A 15,000-nucleotide genomic window follows, 5' to 3' on the forward strand; every position below is an offset into this window, starting at 1 on the left:
CAGTCTACATGTGTTTTGTGGACTTGGAGAAGGCATATGACCGGGTCCCCCTGGGAGATACTGTGGGGGGTGCTGCGGGAGTATGGGGTGAGGGGGGCACTTCTCAGGGCCATCCAATCCTTGTACGCCCAAAGCGAGAGCTGTGTTCGGATCCTCGGCAGTAAGTCGGACTCGTTTCCGGTGGGGGTTGGCCTCCGCCAGGGCTGCGCTTTGTCACCAATCCTGTTTGTGATATTCATGGACAGGATATCGAGGCGTAGTCGGGTGGAGGAGGGTTTGCAGATCGGTGTGCTGAGGATCTCATCGCTGCTTTTTGCAGATGATGTGGTCCTGTTGGCATCATCGGTCTGCGACCTCCAGCACTCACTGGATCGGTTCGCAGCCGAGTGTGACGCAGTCGGGATGAGAATCAGCACCTCTAAATCTGAGGCCATGGTTCTCAGCAGGAAACCGGTGGATTGCCTACTCCGGGTAGGGAATGAGTCCTTACCCCAAGTGAAGGAGTTTAAGTATCTCGGGGTCTTGTTGGTGAGTGAGGGGACGATGGAACGTGAGATTGGTCGGAGAATCGGAGCAGCAGGGGCGGTATTGCATTCGCTTTACCGCACCGTTGTGACGAAAAGAGAGCTGAGCCGGAAGGCAAAGCTCTCGATCTACCGTTCAATCTTCGTTCCTACTCTCACCTATGGTCATGAGGGTTGGGTCATGACCGAAAGAACGAGGTCGCGGGTGCAAGCGGCCGAAATGGGTTTCCTCAGGAGGGTGGCTGGCGTCTCCCTTAGAGATAGGGTAAGAAGCTCAGTCATCCGTGAGGGACTCGGAGTAGAGTCCTTGCTCCTTTGCGTCGAAAGGAGCCAGTTGAGGTGGTTCGGGCATCTAGCACGGATGCCTCCTGGGCGCCTCCCTTGGGAGGTGTTCCAGGCACGACCAGCTGGGAGGAGACCACGGGGAAGACCCAGGACTAGGTGGAGAGATTATATCTCTACTCTGGCCTGGGAACGCCTCGGGATCCCCCAGTCAGAGCTGGTTAATGTGGCCCGGGAAAGGGAAGTTTGGGGTCCCCTGCTGGAGCTGTTGCCCCCGCGACCCGATCCCGGATAAGCGGTTGAAGATGGATGGATGGATATACAGATGTATATATGTATATATATATACATATATATATACATATATACTGGAAAAACAAAGTTGTTAAACTTGTGTTTGTTGGATTATTTCTCTGTTGTTACAATGCTAATGGTCATTGTATTCTACATGGTTGAAAGCCTGTTTATTTACCTTCACAATGATGTCACACTTGTAAGGATCATGCATTTGTGGGATGAGCAGCACCGTCAGGCCCGTTGGCGCTGGTGTCTCCAACACAGACAATGGAACCTGAACATGTGGGGGAATGTCATGTTCAGTGATGAGTCCAGGTTCTGTCTGTTAAAGTTGGACGGCAGGTCAAAGTATGGAGACGACGTGGAGAACGCTCTGCTGATTGTTGAACCGATGGAGTAACAGCTTTTGGTGGGGGCAGTGTCATGGTGTGGGGGGGGGGCATCTCCCTCACTGGTAAAACAAGGCTTGTCATCATTGAAGGCCATCTCAATGCAGGGAGATATCGGGATGAGATTCTGCAGCCAGTGGTGATCCCATATCTCCACAATCTGGCACCTAACTTCATCCTCCAAGAAACAACGCCCCCCCACAGAGCCAGGGTTATCACAGACTACCTCCACAATGTGGGAGGAGAGAGAATGGAACGGCCTGCCAAGAGTCCAGACCTCAACCCAATTCAACATGTGGGATCAGCTTGGGCGTGCTGTACGTGTTAGAGTGACCAACACAACCACGCTGGCTGACCTGCAACCAATCCTGGTTGAGGAATGGAACGCCATCCCACAGCAACGTGTGACCAGGTTGGTGACCAGCATGAGGAGGAGGTGCCAGGCTGTTGTGGCTGCGTATGGATCTTCCACCGCTACTGAGGCTCCTGACGGTGGATTCAATCAATCAATATGTCTTGTTTGTTCCTTGTTACTGATAGAGAGTTCAATCATCCACCAAACAACTCACAACAAGAGTCAACACCAACAGGAGAACACACTGTTTACCATTGACGGAGCATTTTGGCAAATTGTTCTTGGGCGCTCCCCACATCATCAGCTGTGCTGCTCATCCCACAAATGCATGATCCTTACAAGTGTGACATCATTGTGAAGGTAAATAAACAGGCTTTCCAACGATGTAAAATACAATGACCATTAGCATTGATACAACAGAGAAATAATCCACCAAACACAAGTTTACTAACTTTGTTTTTCCAGTATATATGTTTGTATATATGTGTGTATATATACACATATATACACATGTGTATATGTGTGTATATATACATACAGTATGTATATATACACACATATACATCAGAATCAGAATCAGAATTGTGTTTATTGCCAGGTGTGATTTACACTAGGAATTTGCTTTGGTTACGTTGGTGTGAGTCAAACAGTATAATAACAAAAGAATAGATAAAAATGTTAGAATAAAATAGAATTAAAAAAATGGAAATTTTAAGAATATACAATTTTACAAAATAAGCTATAAACAAAAATAAACATGATATAAACAGATAGTGCAAATATTGCAAATATTGCCGGAGTGCAAACAATCAGGTATCAGAGGGAGAGAGAGGGAGAGAGAGGGAGAGAGAGGGAGAGAGTAGGGGGAGAGACGGAGAGAGAGGGAGAGAGAGGGAGAGAGAGGGAGAGAGAGGGGGTGGTATTTAGAATGTATGAAAGAGGGGGAGAGCCAGTGTCGGCGGGGCAATAGTGTGTGTGTGTGTGTGTGAGGGAGAGAGTCACAGGGGGGCAGGGGGGCTGTTGGAGAGCCCCACTGCCATGGGGAAGAAAGTGTTTTTGTGGCGTGAGGTTTTGGTCCTGATGGTCCTGATGGTCCTGATGGTCCTGATGGACCTGATGGACCTTAACCTCCTGCCAGATGGCAGAGTCTGAAAGAGATGGTGTCCAGGATGGGAGGGGTCGGCCACAATCTTCCCTGCCCTCCTTTAGGTCCTGGAGGTGTACAGCTCCTGGAGGGAGGGAAGGTTGCAGCCGATCGCCCTCTCTGCAGCACGGATGACCCGCTGCAGCCTGGCCTTGTCTCACCAGACGGTGATGGAGGAGGTGAGGATGGACTCGATGATGGCCGAGTAGAAGTGCACCATCATGGTCTGTGGCAGGTTGAATTTCTTCAACTGCCTCAGGAAGTACATCCTCTGCTGGGCCTTACTGGTGAGGGAGCTAATGTTCAGCTCCCACTTGAGGTCCTGGGCGATGGTCGTGCCCAGGAAACGGAACGACTCCACCGTGTTAACTGGGGAGCCGCGCAGGATGAGGGGGGGGAGCGGGGCTGAGTTCCTCCTGAAGTCCTGTCATCTCCACTGTCTTCAGGGCGTTCAGCTCCATGTGGTTCTGGCTGCACCAGGATACCAGATGGTCAACCTCCCATCTGTAGGCAGACTCATCACCCTCGGAGATGAGGCCGATGAGGGTGGTGTCGTCTGCAAACTTAAGGAGCCTGACAGATTGGTGTCTGGAGGTGCAGCCGTTGGTGTACAGGGAGAAGAGCAGTGGGGAGAGAACGCAGCCTTGGGGGGCACCGGTGCTGATGGTCTGGGTGTCGGAGACTTGCTTCCCCAGCCTTACGTGCTGACTCCTGTCAGATAGAAAGTCAGTGATCCACCTGCAGGTGGAGTCAGGCACGCTCAGCAGGGAAAGCTTGTCCTGTAGCAGAGCTGGGCTGATGGTGTTGAATGCAGAGCTGAAGTCCACAAACAGGATCCTGGCATAGGAGCCAGGGGAGTCCAGGTGCTGGAGGATGTAGTGGAGGGCTATGTTTACTGCGTCGTCTACAGACCTGTTGGCTCTGTAGGCGAACTGCAGTGAGTCCAGCAGGGGGTTGGTGATTGTCTTTAGGTGGTGGAGCACAAGTCGTTCAAAGGTCTTCATAATCACAGAGGTCAGGGCGACGGGTCTGTAATCCTGAAGACCTGTGATCCTTGGCTTCTTGGGGACCGAGATGATGGTGTACATGATGTACATGTACATATATATGTGCATATATATACATATATACTTTGTAATGGAAATTCTGTCAGTATTCCAAGATGAGTCTTAATGAACGTTGAAATCAAGATCCCAAACAGATGAAACGTCTTTGTTGTATTTTATTCTTGCAAGAAGAGGCACTGGTTATACAGAGAGTTATACACAGAGTCACTCAGAGTCACAGAGAGTCACACAGAGTCACTCAGAGTCACACAGAGTCACTCAGAGTCACAGAGAGTCACAGAGAGTCACTCAGAGTCACACAGAGTCACTCAGAGTCACAGAGTCACACAGAGTCACTCAGAGTCACTCAGAGTCACTCAGAGTCACTCAGAGTCACAGAGAGTCACACAGAGTCACAGAGAGTCACTCAGAGTCACAGAGAGTCACACAGAGTCACAGAGAGTCACTCAGAGTCACTCAGAGTCACAGAGAGTCACACAGAGTCACTCAGAGTCACTCAGAGTCACACAGAGTCACAGAGAGTCACACAGAGTCACAGAGAGTCACTCAGAGTCACTCAGAGTCACAGAGAGTCACACAGAGTCACTCAGAGTCACAGAGAGTCACACAGAGTCACTCAGAGTCACTCAGAGTCACACAGAGTCACTCAGAGTCACAGAGAGTCACTCAGAGTCACTCAGAGTCACAGAGAGTCACACAGAGTCACTCAGAGTCACAGAGAGTCACACAGAGTTTGCAGAAGAGTGCTCTGCAGGAGATTATTACAATGTGACTATATAGAAATCTACAACAGGGACTGTGAGGAAAGGAGTTGTGTTACTCAGACAGGAACTCTCCACTGCTGCATAAAGACACATCATTACATACAATCAGTCATTCTACATTACAACATGTACATATATGTGCATAGATATATACACGTGTATATATACATGTAAATATACACATATATGTGCATCTTTACATACATATTAATATATATATATAATATATATATTAATATATGAATCTTTTGTTTTTTATCCATTTTATTATTTTCTATATGAACATTTATTTCATATATAAACTGAAGGCTGAACCGGATTCAACACTTCACTGAGTATGTTCATCCCAAAACATGGTCATGACATCGTCAGAGGTCAGACTCATGACATCATCAGAGGTCAGACTCATGACATCATCAGAGGTCAGACTCATGACATCATTAGAGGTCAGAGGTCAGACTCATGACATCATCAGAGGTCAGACTCATGACATCATCAGAGGTCAGAGGTCAGACTCATGACATCATCAGAGGTCAGAGGTCAGACTCATGACATCATCAGAGGTCAGACTCATGACATCATCAGAGGTCAGACTCATGACATCATCAGAGGTCAGACTCATGACACCATCAGAGGTCAGACTCATGACATCATCAGAGGTCAGAGGTCAACACCTCATCACAGGTCACATCCAATCAGCTCGCTGGAATCTGCTTCCTGTTTCCTGCCGAGGAGACGATCTCTGGCTGACGTCCACTGATCAGATCAAATCCAGATCCTCACGATGGGTTACATATTAAAACTAGAATAAAGAACTAAAACTCTGCTGTGATGTCACCATGACATCACCGTGATGAAGCGAGACGGTTCATTAAGGCGGAGACAATGAGGCGTTCAGGGTGGCCTCAGACACGCTGAGGCTTCAGTCAGCTTCTCACATGTCTAAAGGTTCAGATCTGCAGTCCAGAAGGACCAGCAGAGTTCATACAGGTGGACCTGTCTCAGCTGTCCTCAGGGTGGACATCACCTGTCCCAGGTGTCCCTGTCCCAGGTGGTCTCAGGGCTGTTTGACGAAGACGATGGCAGCGAGCTCCTTACAGAACTCCTCCAGGACAATAAGTCCTCTCAGCAGGGTCAGGTGCTCCAGTCTGAGGACACACCCACAGGTAAAGTCAGGTAGACAGACAGGTAGAGAGACAGACAGACAGACAGACAGGTAGTTACCCAGTGTTGTGGTTCAGTCCCAGCAGGTGTCTCCTGGTGTTCAACAGTCTGTCTGACAGGTTGGAAACCTGCTGGATCCTCTGCATCAACTCTCCCATCAACTGAGACACAGAGACAGACAGAGAGACAGGTAGAGAGACAGAGAGACAGACAGGTAGAGAGACAGAGAGACAGACAGACAGGTAGAGAGACAGAGAGACAGAGAGACAGGTAGAGACAGAGAGACAGACAGGTAGAGAGACAGAGAGACAGACAGACAGGTAGAGAGACAGAGAGACAGAGAGACAGGTAGAGAGACAGAGAGACAGACAGGTAGAGAGACAGAGAGACAGACAGACAGGTAGAGAGACAGAGAGACAGAGAGACAGAGAGACAGACAGACAGGTAGAGAGACAGAGAGACAGACAGGTAGAGAGACAGAGAGACAGACAGACAGGTAGAGAGACAGAGAGACAGAGAGACAGAGAGACAGACAGGTAGAGAGACAGAGAGACAGACAGACAGGTAGAGAGACAGAGAGACAGACAGACAGGTAGAGAGACAGGTAGAGAGACAGAGAGACAGACAGGTAGAGAGACAGAGAGACAGACAGACAGACAGGTAGAGAGACAGAGAGACAGACAGACAGGTAGAGAGACAGGTAGAGAGACAGAGAGACAGACAGGTAGAGAGACAGAGAGACAGACAGACAGGTAGAGAGACAGGTAGAGAGACAGAGAGACAGACAGGTAGAGAGACAGAGAGACAGGTAGAGAGACAGAGAGACAGACAGGTAGAGAGACAGAGAGACAGACAGACAGGTAGAGAGACAGGTAGAGAGACAGAGAGACAGACAGGTAGAGAGACAGAGAGACAGGTAGAGAGACAGAGAGACAGACAGGTAGAGAGACAGAGAGACAGACAGTTAGAGAGACAGGTAGAGAGACAGAGAGACAGACAGACAGGTAGAGAGACAGAGAGACAGGTAGAGAGACAGAGAGACAGACAGAGAGACAGGTAGAGAGACAGAGAGACAGACAGGTAGAGAGACAGAGAGACAGGTAGAGAGACAGAGAGACAGGTAGACAGACAGACAGGTAGAGAGACAGACAGACAGGTAGAGAGACAGAGAGACAGGTAGAGAGACAGACAGGTAGAGAGACAGACAGACAGGCAGGTAGAGAGACAGAGAGACAGGTAGAGACAGAGAGACAGGTAGAGAGACAGACAGACAGGTCGAGAGACAGAGAGACAGGTAGAGAGACAGAGAGACAGGTAGAGACAGAGAGACAGGTAGAGAGACAGAGAGACAGACAGGTAGAGAGACAGAGAGACAGACAGACAGGTAGAGAGACAGAGAGACAGAGAGACAGGTAGAGAGACAGAGAGACAGACAGGTAGAGAGACAGAGAGACAGACAGACAGGTAGAGAGACAGAGAGACAGAGAGACAGAGAGACAGACAGGTAGAGAGACAGAGAGACAGACAGACAGGTAGAGAGACAGAGAGACAGACAGGTAGAGAGACAGAGAGACAGACAGACAGGTAGAGAGACAGAGAGACAGAGAGACAGAGAGACAGACAGGTAGAGAGACAGAGAGACAGACAGACAGGTAGAGAGACAGACAGACAGGTAGAGAGACAGGTAGAGAGACAGAGAGACAGACAGGTAGAGAGACAGAGAGACAGACAGACAGACAGACAGGTAGAGAGACAGAGAGACAGACAGACAGGTAGAGAGACAGGTAGAGAGACAGAGAGACAGACAGGTAGAGAGACAGAGAGACAGACAGACAGGTAGAGAGACAGGTAGAGAGACAGAGAGACAGACAGGTAGAGAGACAGAGAGACAGGTAGAGAGACAGAGAGACAGACAGGTAGAGAGACAGAGAGACAGACAGACAGGTAGAGAGACAGAGAGACAGACAGGTAGAGAGACAGAGAGACAGGTAGAGAGACAGAGAGACAGACAGGTAGAGAGACAGAGAGACAGACAGACAGGTAGAGAGACAGGTAGAGAGACAGAGAGACAGGTAGAGAGACAGAGAGACAGACAGGTAGAGAGACAGAGAGACAGACAGTTAGAGAGACAGGTAGAGAGACAGAGAGACAGACAGACAGGTAGAGAGACAGAGAGACAGGTAGAGAGACAGAGAGACAGACAGAGAGACAGGTAGAGAGACAGAGAGACAGACAGGTAGAGAGACAGAGAGACAGGTAGAGAGACAGAGAGACAGGTAGACAGACAGGTAGAGAGACAGAGAGACAGGTAGAGAGACAGACAGGTAGAGAGACAGACAGACAGGCAGGTAGAGAGACAGAGAGACAGGTAGAGACAGAGAGACAGGTAGAGAGACAGACAGACAGGTCGAGAGACAGAGAGACAGGTAGAGAGACAGAGAGACAGGTAGAGACAGAGAGACAGGTAGAGAGACAGACAGACAGGTAGAGAGACAGAGAGACAGGTAGAGAGACAGAGAGACAGACAGACAGGTAGAGAGACAGGTAGAGAGACAGAGAGACAGACAGGTAGAGAGACAGAGAGACAGACAGGTAGAGAGACAGAGAGACAGACAGGTAGAGAGACAGAGAGACAGACAGTTAGAGAGACAGAGAGACAGACAGGTAGAGAGACAGAGAGACAGACAGACAGGTAGAGAGACAGAGAGACAGACAGGTAGAGAGACAGAGAGACAGACAGGTAGAGAGACAGAGAGACAGACAGTTAGAGAGACAGGTAGAGAGACAGAGAGACAGACAGACAGGTAGAGAGACAGAGAGACAGGTAGAGAGACAGAGAGACAGACAGAGAGACAGGTAGAGAGACAGAGAGACAGACAGGTAGAGAGACAGAGAGAGAGACAGGTAGAGAGACAGAGAGACAGACAGTTAGAGAGACAGGTAGAGAGACAGAGAGACAGACAGACAGGTAGAGAGACAGAGAGACAGGTAGAGAGACAGAGAGACAGACAGAGAGACAGGTAGAGAGACAGAGAGACAGACAGGTAGAGAGACAGAGAGAGAGACAGGTAGAGAGACAGAGAGACAGACAGGTAGGTAGAGAGACAGAGAGACAGGTAGAGAGACAGGTAGACAGACAGACAGGTAGAGAGACAGGTAGAGAGACCGAGAGACAGGTAGAGACAGAGAGACAGGTAGAGAGACAGACAGACAGGTCGAGAGACAGAGAGACAGGTAGAGACAGAGAGACAGGTAGAGAGACAGACAGACAGGTAGAGAGACAGAGAGACAGGTAGAGAGACAGACAGGTAGAGAGACAGAGAGACAGACAGACAGGTAGAGAGACAGACAGGTAGAGAGACAGAGAGACAGACAGACAGGTAGAGAGACAGGTAGAGAGACAGAGAGACAGACAGGTAGAGAGACAGAGAGACAGGTAGAGAGACAGAGAGACAGACAGGTAGAGAGACAGAGAGACAGACAGTTAGAGAGACAGGTAGAGAGACAGAGAGACAGACAGGTAGAGAGACAGAGAGACAGACAGGTAGAGACAGAGAGACAGACAGGTAGAGAGACAGAGAGACAGACAGTTAGGAGAGACAGGTAGAGAGACAGAGAGACAGACAGACAGGTAGAGAGACAGAGAGACAGGTAGAGAGACAGAGAGACAGGTAGAGAGACAGAGAGACAGACAGGTAGAGAGACAGAGAGAGAGACAGGTAGAGAGACAGAGAGACAGACAGGTAGAGAGACAGAGAGACAGGTAGAGAGACAGGTAGACAGACAGACAGGTAGAGAGACAGACAGACAGGTAGAGAGACAGAGAGACAGGTAGAGAGACAGACAGACAGGCAGGTAGAGAGACAGAGAGACAGGTAGAGAGACAGGTAGAGACAGAGAGACAGGTAGAGAGACAGACAGACAGGTCGAGAGACAGAGAGACAGGTAGAGAGACAGGTAGAGACAGAGAGACAGGTAGAGAGACAGACAGACAGACAGGTAGAGAGACAGAGAGACAGGTAGAGAGACAGACAGACAGGTAGAGAGACAGAGAGACAGGTAGAGAGACAGACAGACAGGTAGAGAGACAGAGAGACAGGTAGAGAGACAGACAGGTAGAGAGACAGACAGACAGGCAGGTAGAGAGACAGAGAGACAGGTAGAGAGACAGAGAGACAGGTAGAGAGACAGACAGGTAGAGAGACAGAGAGACAGGTAGAGAGACAGACAGGTAGAGAGACAGAGAGACAGGTAGAGAGACAGGTCAGTCCTTTAATCTTTATCTAGACGTCACAGATTTACAAAAACAGACAGAAGACACAGAGAGACCTGGAGCAGTGAGACAGGTGTCTGTCTGTCTCTCTGTCTGTGTGTCTTACCCTGATGAGGACGGAGAAGAGCGACCTGGAGCAGTGAGACAGGTGAATGTAGGGGTTGAGCAGGTATTCGTGCAGCAGCGGGTGGCTGAAGGACGACAGTCTGGACAAAACCGCCGTCAGCTGGAGGTTCAACTCATACGGCTGGAGACACAGAGGACAGGTGGACAGGTGAGTCCTCACACAGGAGACAGACAGGTGGACAGGTGAGTCCTCACACAGGACAGACAGGTGGACAGGTGAGTCCTCACACAGGAGACAGACAGGTGGACAGGTGAGTCCTCAAACAGGACACAGACAGGTGGACAGGTGAGTCCTCACACAGGACACAGACAGGTGGACAGGTGAGTCCTCACACAGGACACAGACAGGTGGACAGGTGAGTCCTCACACAGGACACAGACAGGTGGACAGGTGAGTCCTCACACAGGACAGACAGGTGGACAGGTGAGTCCTCACACAGGAGACAGACAGGTGGACAGGTGAGTCCTCACACAGGAGACAGACAGGTGGACAGGTGAGACAGACAGGTGGGTGTCTACCTGCTCCAGGACGCGTCCCAGTCGGTCCAACAGGACTTTGAGCAGGTGTCCTTCGTAGAACTGGTCCACCTCACCTGAGGACGGAGGAGGAAGACTGAGCGGCCAATCCCAGGACAGAGAGAGAGTCTCACACTGAGACACCTGAAGGAGGAGCAGAGGAAGACCTCCGTCAGGTACCAGGTCTACATCAGGACCAGGTTAACCAGGTACCAGGTCTACATCAGGACCAGGTTAACCAGGTACCAGGTCTACATCAGGACCAGGTTAACCAGATGTGTTATAGTGTGTGTGTGTGTGTGTGTGTGTGTGTGTGTGTGTGTGTGTGTTCTGACCAGTGTGTGAGCGTCGTGCACGTAGGACTCATATCCTCCCTCCTGGAGCAGCTGAGCTGATCGCACCTGGACAGGAACTAGACACAGGAAACTACACACACACACACACACACACACACACACAGACACACACACACACACACAGACACACACACACACACACACAAACACACACAGACACAGACACAGACACACACAGACACACACAGACACACACACACAGACACACACACACACACACACACACAACCAGTTCAGTTCAACTAGTACACACTCTAAACCAGTATACACTGTCTCTAAACTAGTACACACTCTAAACTAGTATTCACTCTAAACTAGTACACACTCTAAACTAGTACACACTCTAAACTAGTACACACTCTAAACTAGTATACACTCTAAACTACTACACACTGTCTCTAAACTAGTATTCACTCTAAACTAGTACACACTCTAAACTAGTACACACTCTAAACTAGTATATACTCTCTAAACTAGTACACACTATAAACTGGTACACTGTCTCTAAACTAGTACACACTCTAAACTAGTACACACTCTAGACTAGTACACACTGTCTCTAAACTAGTACAGTCACTAAACTAGTACACTGTCTCTAAACTACTACACACTCTAAACTAGTACACACTCTAAACTAGTATACATTGTCTCTAAACTAGTATTCACTCTAAACTAGTACACACTCTAAACTAGTATTCACTCTAAACTAGTACACACTCTAAACTAGTATACACTCTAAACTACTACACACTGTCTCTAAACTAGTATTCACTCTAAACAAGTACACACTCTAAACTAGTATTCACTCTAAACTAGTACACACTCTAAACTAGTACACACTCTAAACTAGTACACACTCTAAACTAGTATACACTCTAAACTAGTGTGTGTGTTGTGTACCTGTTGACAACATCGGCAGCTGATCCCAGACCAGAGGGAGGAGGAGGAGCAGTGGAGGAGGAAGAGGAGGATGAGGAGGAGAGAGGAGGAGGAGGAGGAGGAAGGAGCAGCTGAGTGTCTGCTGAGGACAGCAGGCTGTCAGAGAAGAAGGGGTCCTCCTCCAGATCACTGACGGACACACAGTCACAGAGAGAACACAGGTAGTCAGCAACACGTTGTGATGTCATATCCTGTAGTGATGTCCCGGTGTGTCGGACTCACTCGCTGTCCTCGCAGCTCTCTGTGTGTCTGTCCTCCTGTCCCGCAGCAGGTGGAGACAGGTAGCTACGATTCTGCAGGAAACCCAACACCAGGACGTCCAGGATGTCCCTGTGAGGCTTCTGTAGTAACTCCTCCACCAGAGACAGAGACGCCATACTGATCTGAGGACAGGAAGACAGACAGGGATTTTATGCTTGTTGAACAGGTGTAATAACAAAGTTGTATTGCACTTGGCAACGAGCGTAGCGTCAACTCGTCTCTCCACCGCGGCCTCTCTGATCAGCTGTTCACTGACTGCGCTGTGTGTGTTGATGTGTGTGCTGATGTGTGTGTTAATGTGTGTGGAGCTCTGACACAGAAGCTGCGGCCGTGCGTTACGATTGATTGGTTCAATTTGGGAAAATTTTATTTCTGCTAGTGGTGTTCCACAGGGCTCCATCCTAGGTCCCATTGTAGTTTCATTATATATATGCTGTATATATATATATATATAGTATAAATATGTGTGTGTGTGATGTAGTCCCTGCAGGGCTCCCGTAGGTGGACTCACCTGGTCAGAGATGTGGTCGCAGCGCTGCAGCAGCAGGTCAGTCACTGTGGGCGTCCTCAGCAGGAAGTGAACCAGCTGATCCAGCAGAGACGAGGACTGGACCAGTCTGACGGCAGCAGAGAGGATGGAGGTGGAGACCAGGACCACCTGCTCAGACCTGAACCACAGAAACACACCTGGACATCAGAGACCAGGGAACGTCCTCAGTCTGAACCCCTGTCTCGATTACTGACGCAACAGGTAGAGGTAGTAGTAGTAGTAGTAGCAGTAGTAGTAGTAGTAGTAGTAGTAGTAGTAGTAGTAGTAGTAGTGGTATTAGTAGTAGTAGTAGTGGTACTAGTAGTAGTAGTGGTATTAGTAGTAGTAGTAGTGGTATTAGTAGTAGTAGTAGTAGTACTAGTAGTATTAGTAGTAGTAGTGGTATTAATAGTAGTAGTAGTAGTACTAGTAGTAGTAGTAGTAGTAGTAGTGGTACTAGTAGTAGTAGTGGTATTAGTAGTAGTAGTAGTGGTATTAGTAGTAGTAGTAGTACTAGTAGTATTAGTAGTAGTAGTGGTGGTATTAGTAGTAGTAGTAGTGGTATTAATAGTAGTAGTAGTATTAGTAGTAGTAGTAGTGGTATTAGTAGTAGTAGTGGTATTAGTAGTAGTAGTGGTATTAGTAGTAGTAGTGGTATTAGTAGTAGTAGTAGTAGTGGTATTAGTAGTAGTAGTGGTATTAGTAGTAGTAGTAGTGGTATTAGTAGTAGTAGTAGTGGTATTAGTAGTAGTAGTGGTATTAGTAGTAGTAGTAGTGGTATTAGTAGTAGTAGTAGTGGTATTAGTAGTAGTAGTGGTATTAGTAGTAGTAGTAGTGGTATTAGTAGTAGTAGTGGTATTAGTAGTAGTAGTGGTATTAGTAGTAGTAGTAGTGGTATTAGTAGTAGTAGTAGTGGTATTAGTAGTAGTAGTGGTATTAGTAGTAGTAGTAGTGGTATTAGTAGTAGTAGTGGTACTAGTAGTAGTAGTAGTAACGATGTGCAGACTTACGTGTGCAGCAGCTGAGGTTGAAGAACGTCCAACAACCAGAACTGATTAACACACTGAGCTAGCTTCACCGCTAACACCTGCTAACACACACACACACACACACATTAACAGGAAACTGTGTATCAGATAGACAAGTACACACTGTCTCTAAACCAGTATACACCCTAAACCAGCACTCACCCTAAACCAGTACACACCCTAAACCAGTATACACCCTAAACCAGCACTCACCCTAAACCAGTACACATCCTAAACCAGTATACACACCCTAAACCAGTATACACCCTAAACCAGCACTCACCCTAAACCAGTACACATCCTAAACCAGTATACACACCCTAAACCAGTATACACCCTAAACCAGTATACACCCTAAACCAGTACACACCCTAAACCAGTAAACACTCTAAACCAGTACACACCCTAAACCAGTATACACCCTAAACCAGTACACACCCTAAACCAGTACACAGCTTAAACCAATATACACCCTAAACCAGTATACACCCTAAACCAGTATACACCCTAAACCAGTACACACCCTAAACCAGTATACACCCTAAACCAGTACTCACCCTAAACCAGTAAACACTCTAAACCAGTACACACCCTAAACCAGTATACACCCTAAACCAGTACACACCCTAAACCAGTATACACCCTAAACCAGTACACACCCTAAACCAGTACACAGGTTAAACCAATATACACCCTAAACCAGTATACACTCTAAACCAGTATACACCCTAAACCAGTACACACTGTCTCTAAACCAGTATACACTCTAAACCAGTATACACCCTAAACCAGTGCACACTGTCTCTAAACCAGTACACACCCTAAACCAGTACACACCCTTAACCAATATACACCCTAAACCAGTGTACACTCTAAACCAGTATACTCTAAACCAGTATACACCCTAAACCAGTATACACCGAAACCAGTATACACTCTAAACCAGCACTCACCCTAAACCAGTACACACCCTAAACCAGTATACA

General features: G+C 48.1%; 1 protein-coding gene across 4 annotated transcripts in view; it reads right to left on the reverse strand.

Annotated features, from left to right (window-relative positions):
- Nucleotides 1–5,345: 5,345 nt before the first annotated feature.
- The window catches only part of fam160b2 (family with sequence similarity 160 member B2), a 20,706-nt gene continuing 11,051 nt past the window's right edge, over nt 5,346–15,000 (reverse strand). The window contains exons 10-18 of one of the 4 annotated variants that reach the window (XM_037763303.1): nt 13,997–14,076; nt 12,969–13,125; nt 12,419–12,579; nt 12,158–12,325; nt 11,237–11,327; nt 10,905–11,045; nt 10,366–10,506; nt 6,047–6,147; nt 5,346–5,982 (exon numbers count right to left, since the gene is read on the reverse strand). In XM_037763303.1, coding sequence (XP_037619231.1) covers nt 5,880–5,982; nt 6,047–6,147; nt 10,366–10,506; nt 10,905–11,045; nt 11,237–11,327; nt 12,158–12,325; nt 12,419–12,579; nt 12,969–13,125; nt 13,997–14,076 — 1,143 coding nt within the window. In that variant the 3' untranslated portion in view covers nt 5,346–5,879. The remainder of the gene's footprint in view (nt 5,983–6,046; nt 6,148–10,365; nt 10,507–10,904; nt 11,046–11,236; nt 11,328–12,157; nt 12,326–12,418; nt 12,580–12,968; nt 13,126–13,996; nt 14,077–15,000) is intronic. The other 3 variants (XM_037763304.1, XM_037763305.1, XM_037763306.1) reach the window with 3 other exon arrangements.

This window comes from Sebastes umbrosus, unplaced genomic scaffold (assembly GCF_015220745.1).
Source record: "Sebastes umbrosus isolate fSebUmb1 unplaced genomic scaffold, fSebUmb1.pri scaffold_77_arrow_ctg1, whole genome shotgun sequence".
Classification (NCBI taxonomy): domain Eukaryota; kingdom Metazoa; phylum Chordata; class Actinopteri; order Perciformes; family Sebastidae; genus Sebastes; species Sebastes umbrosus.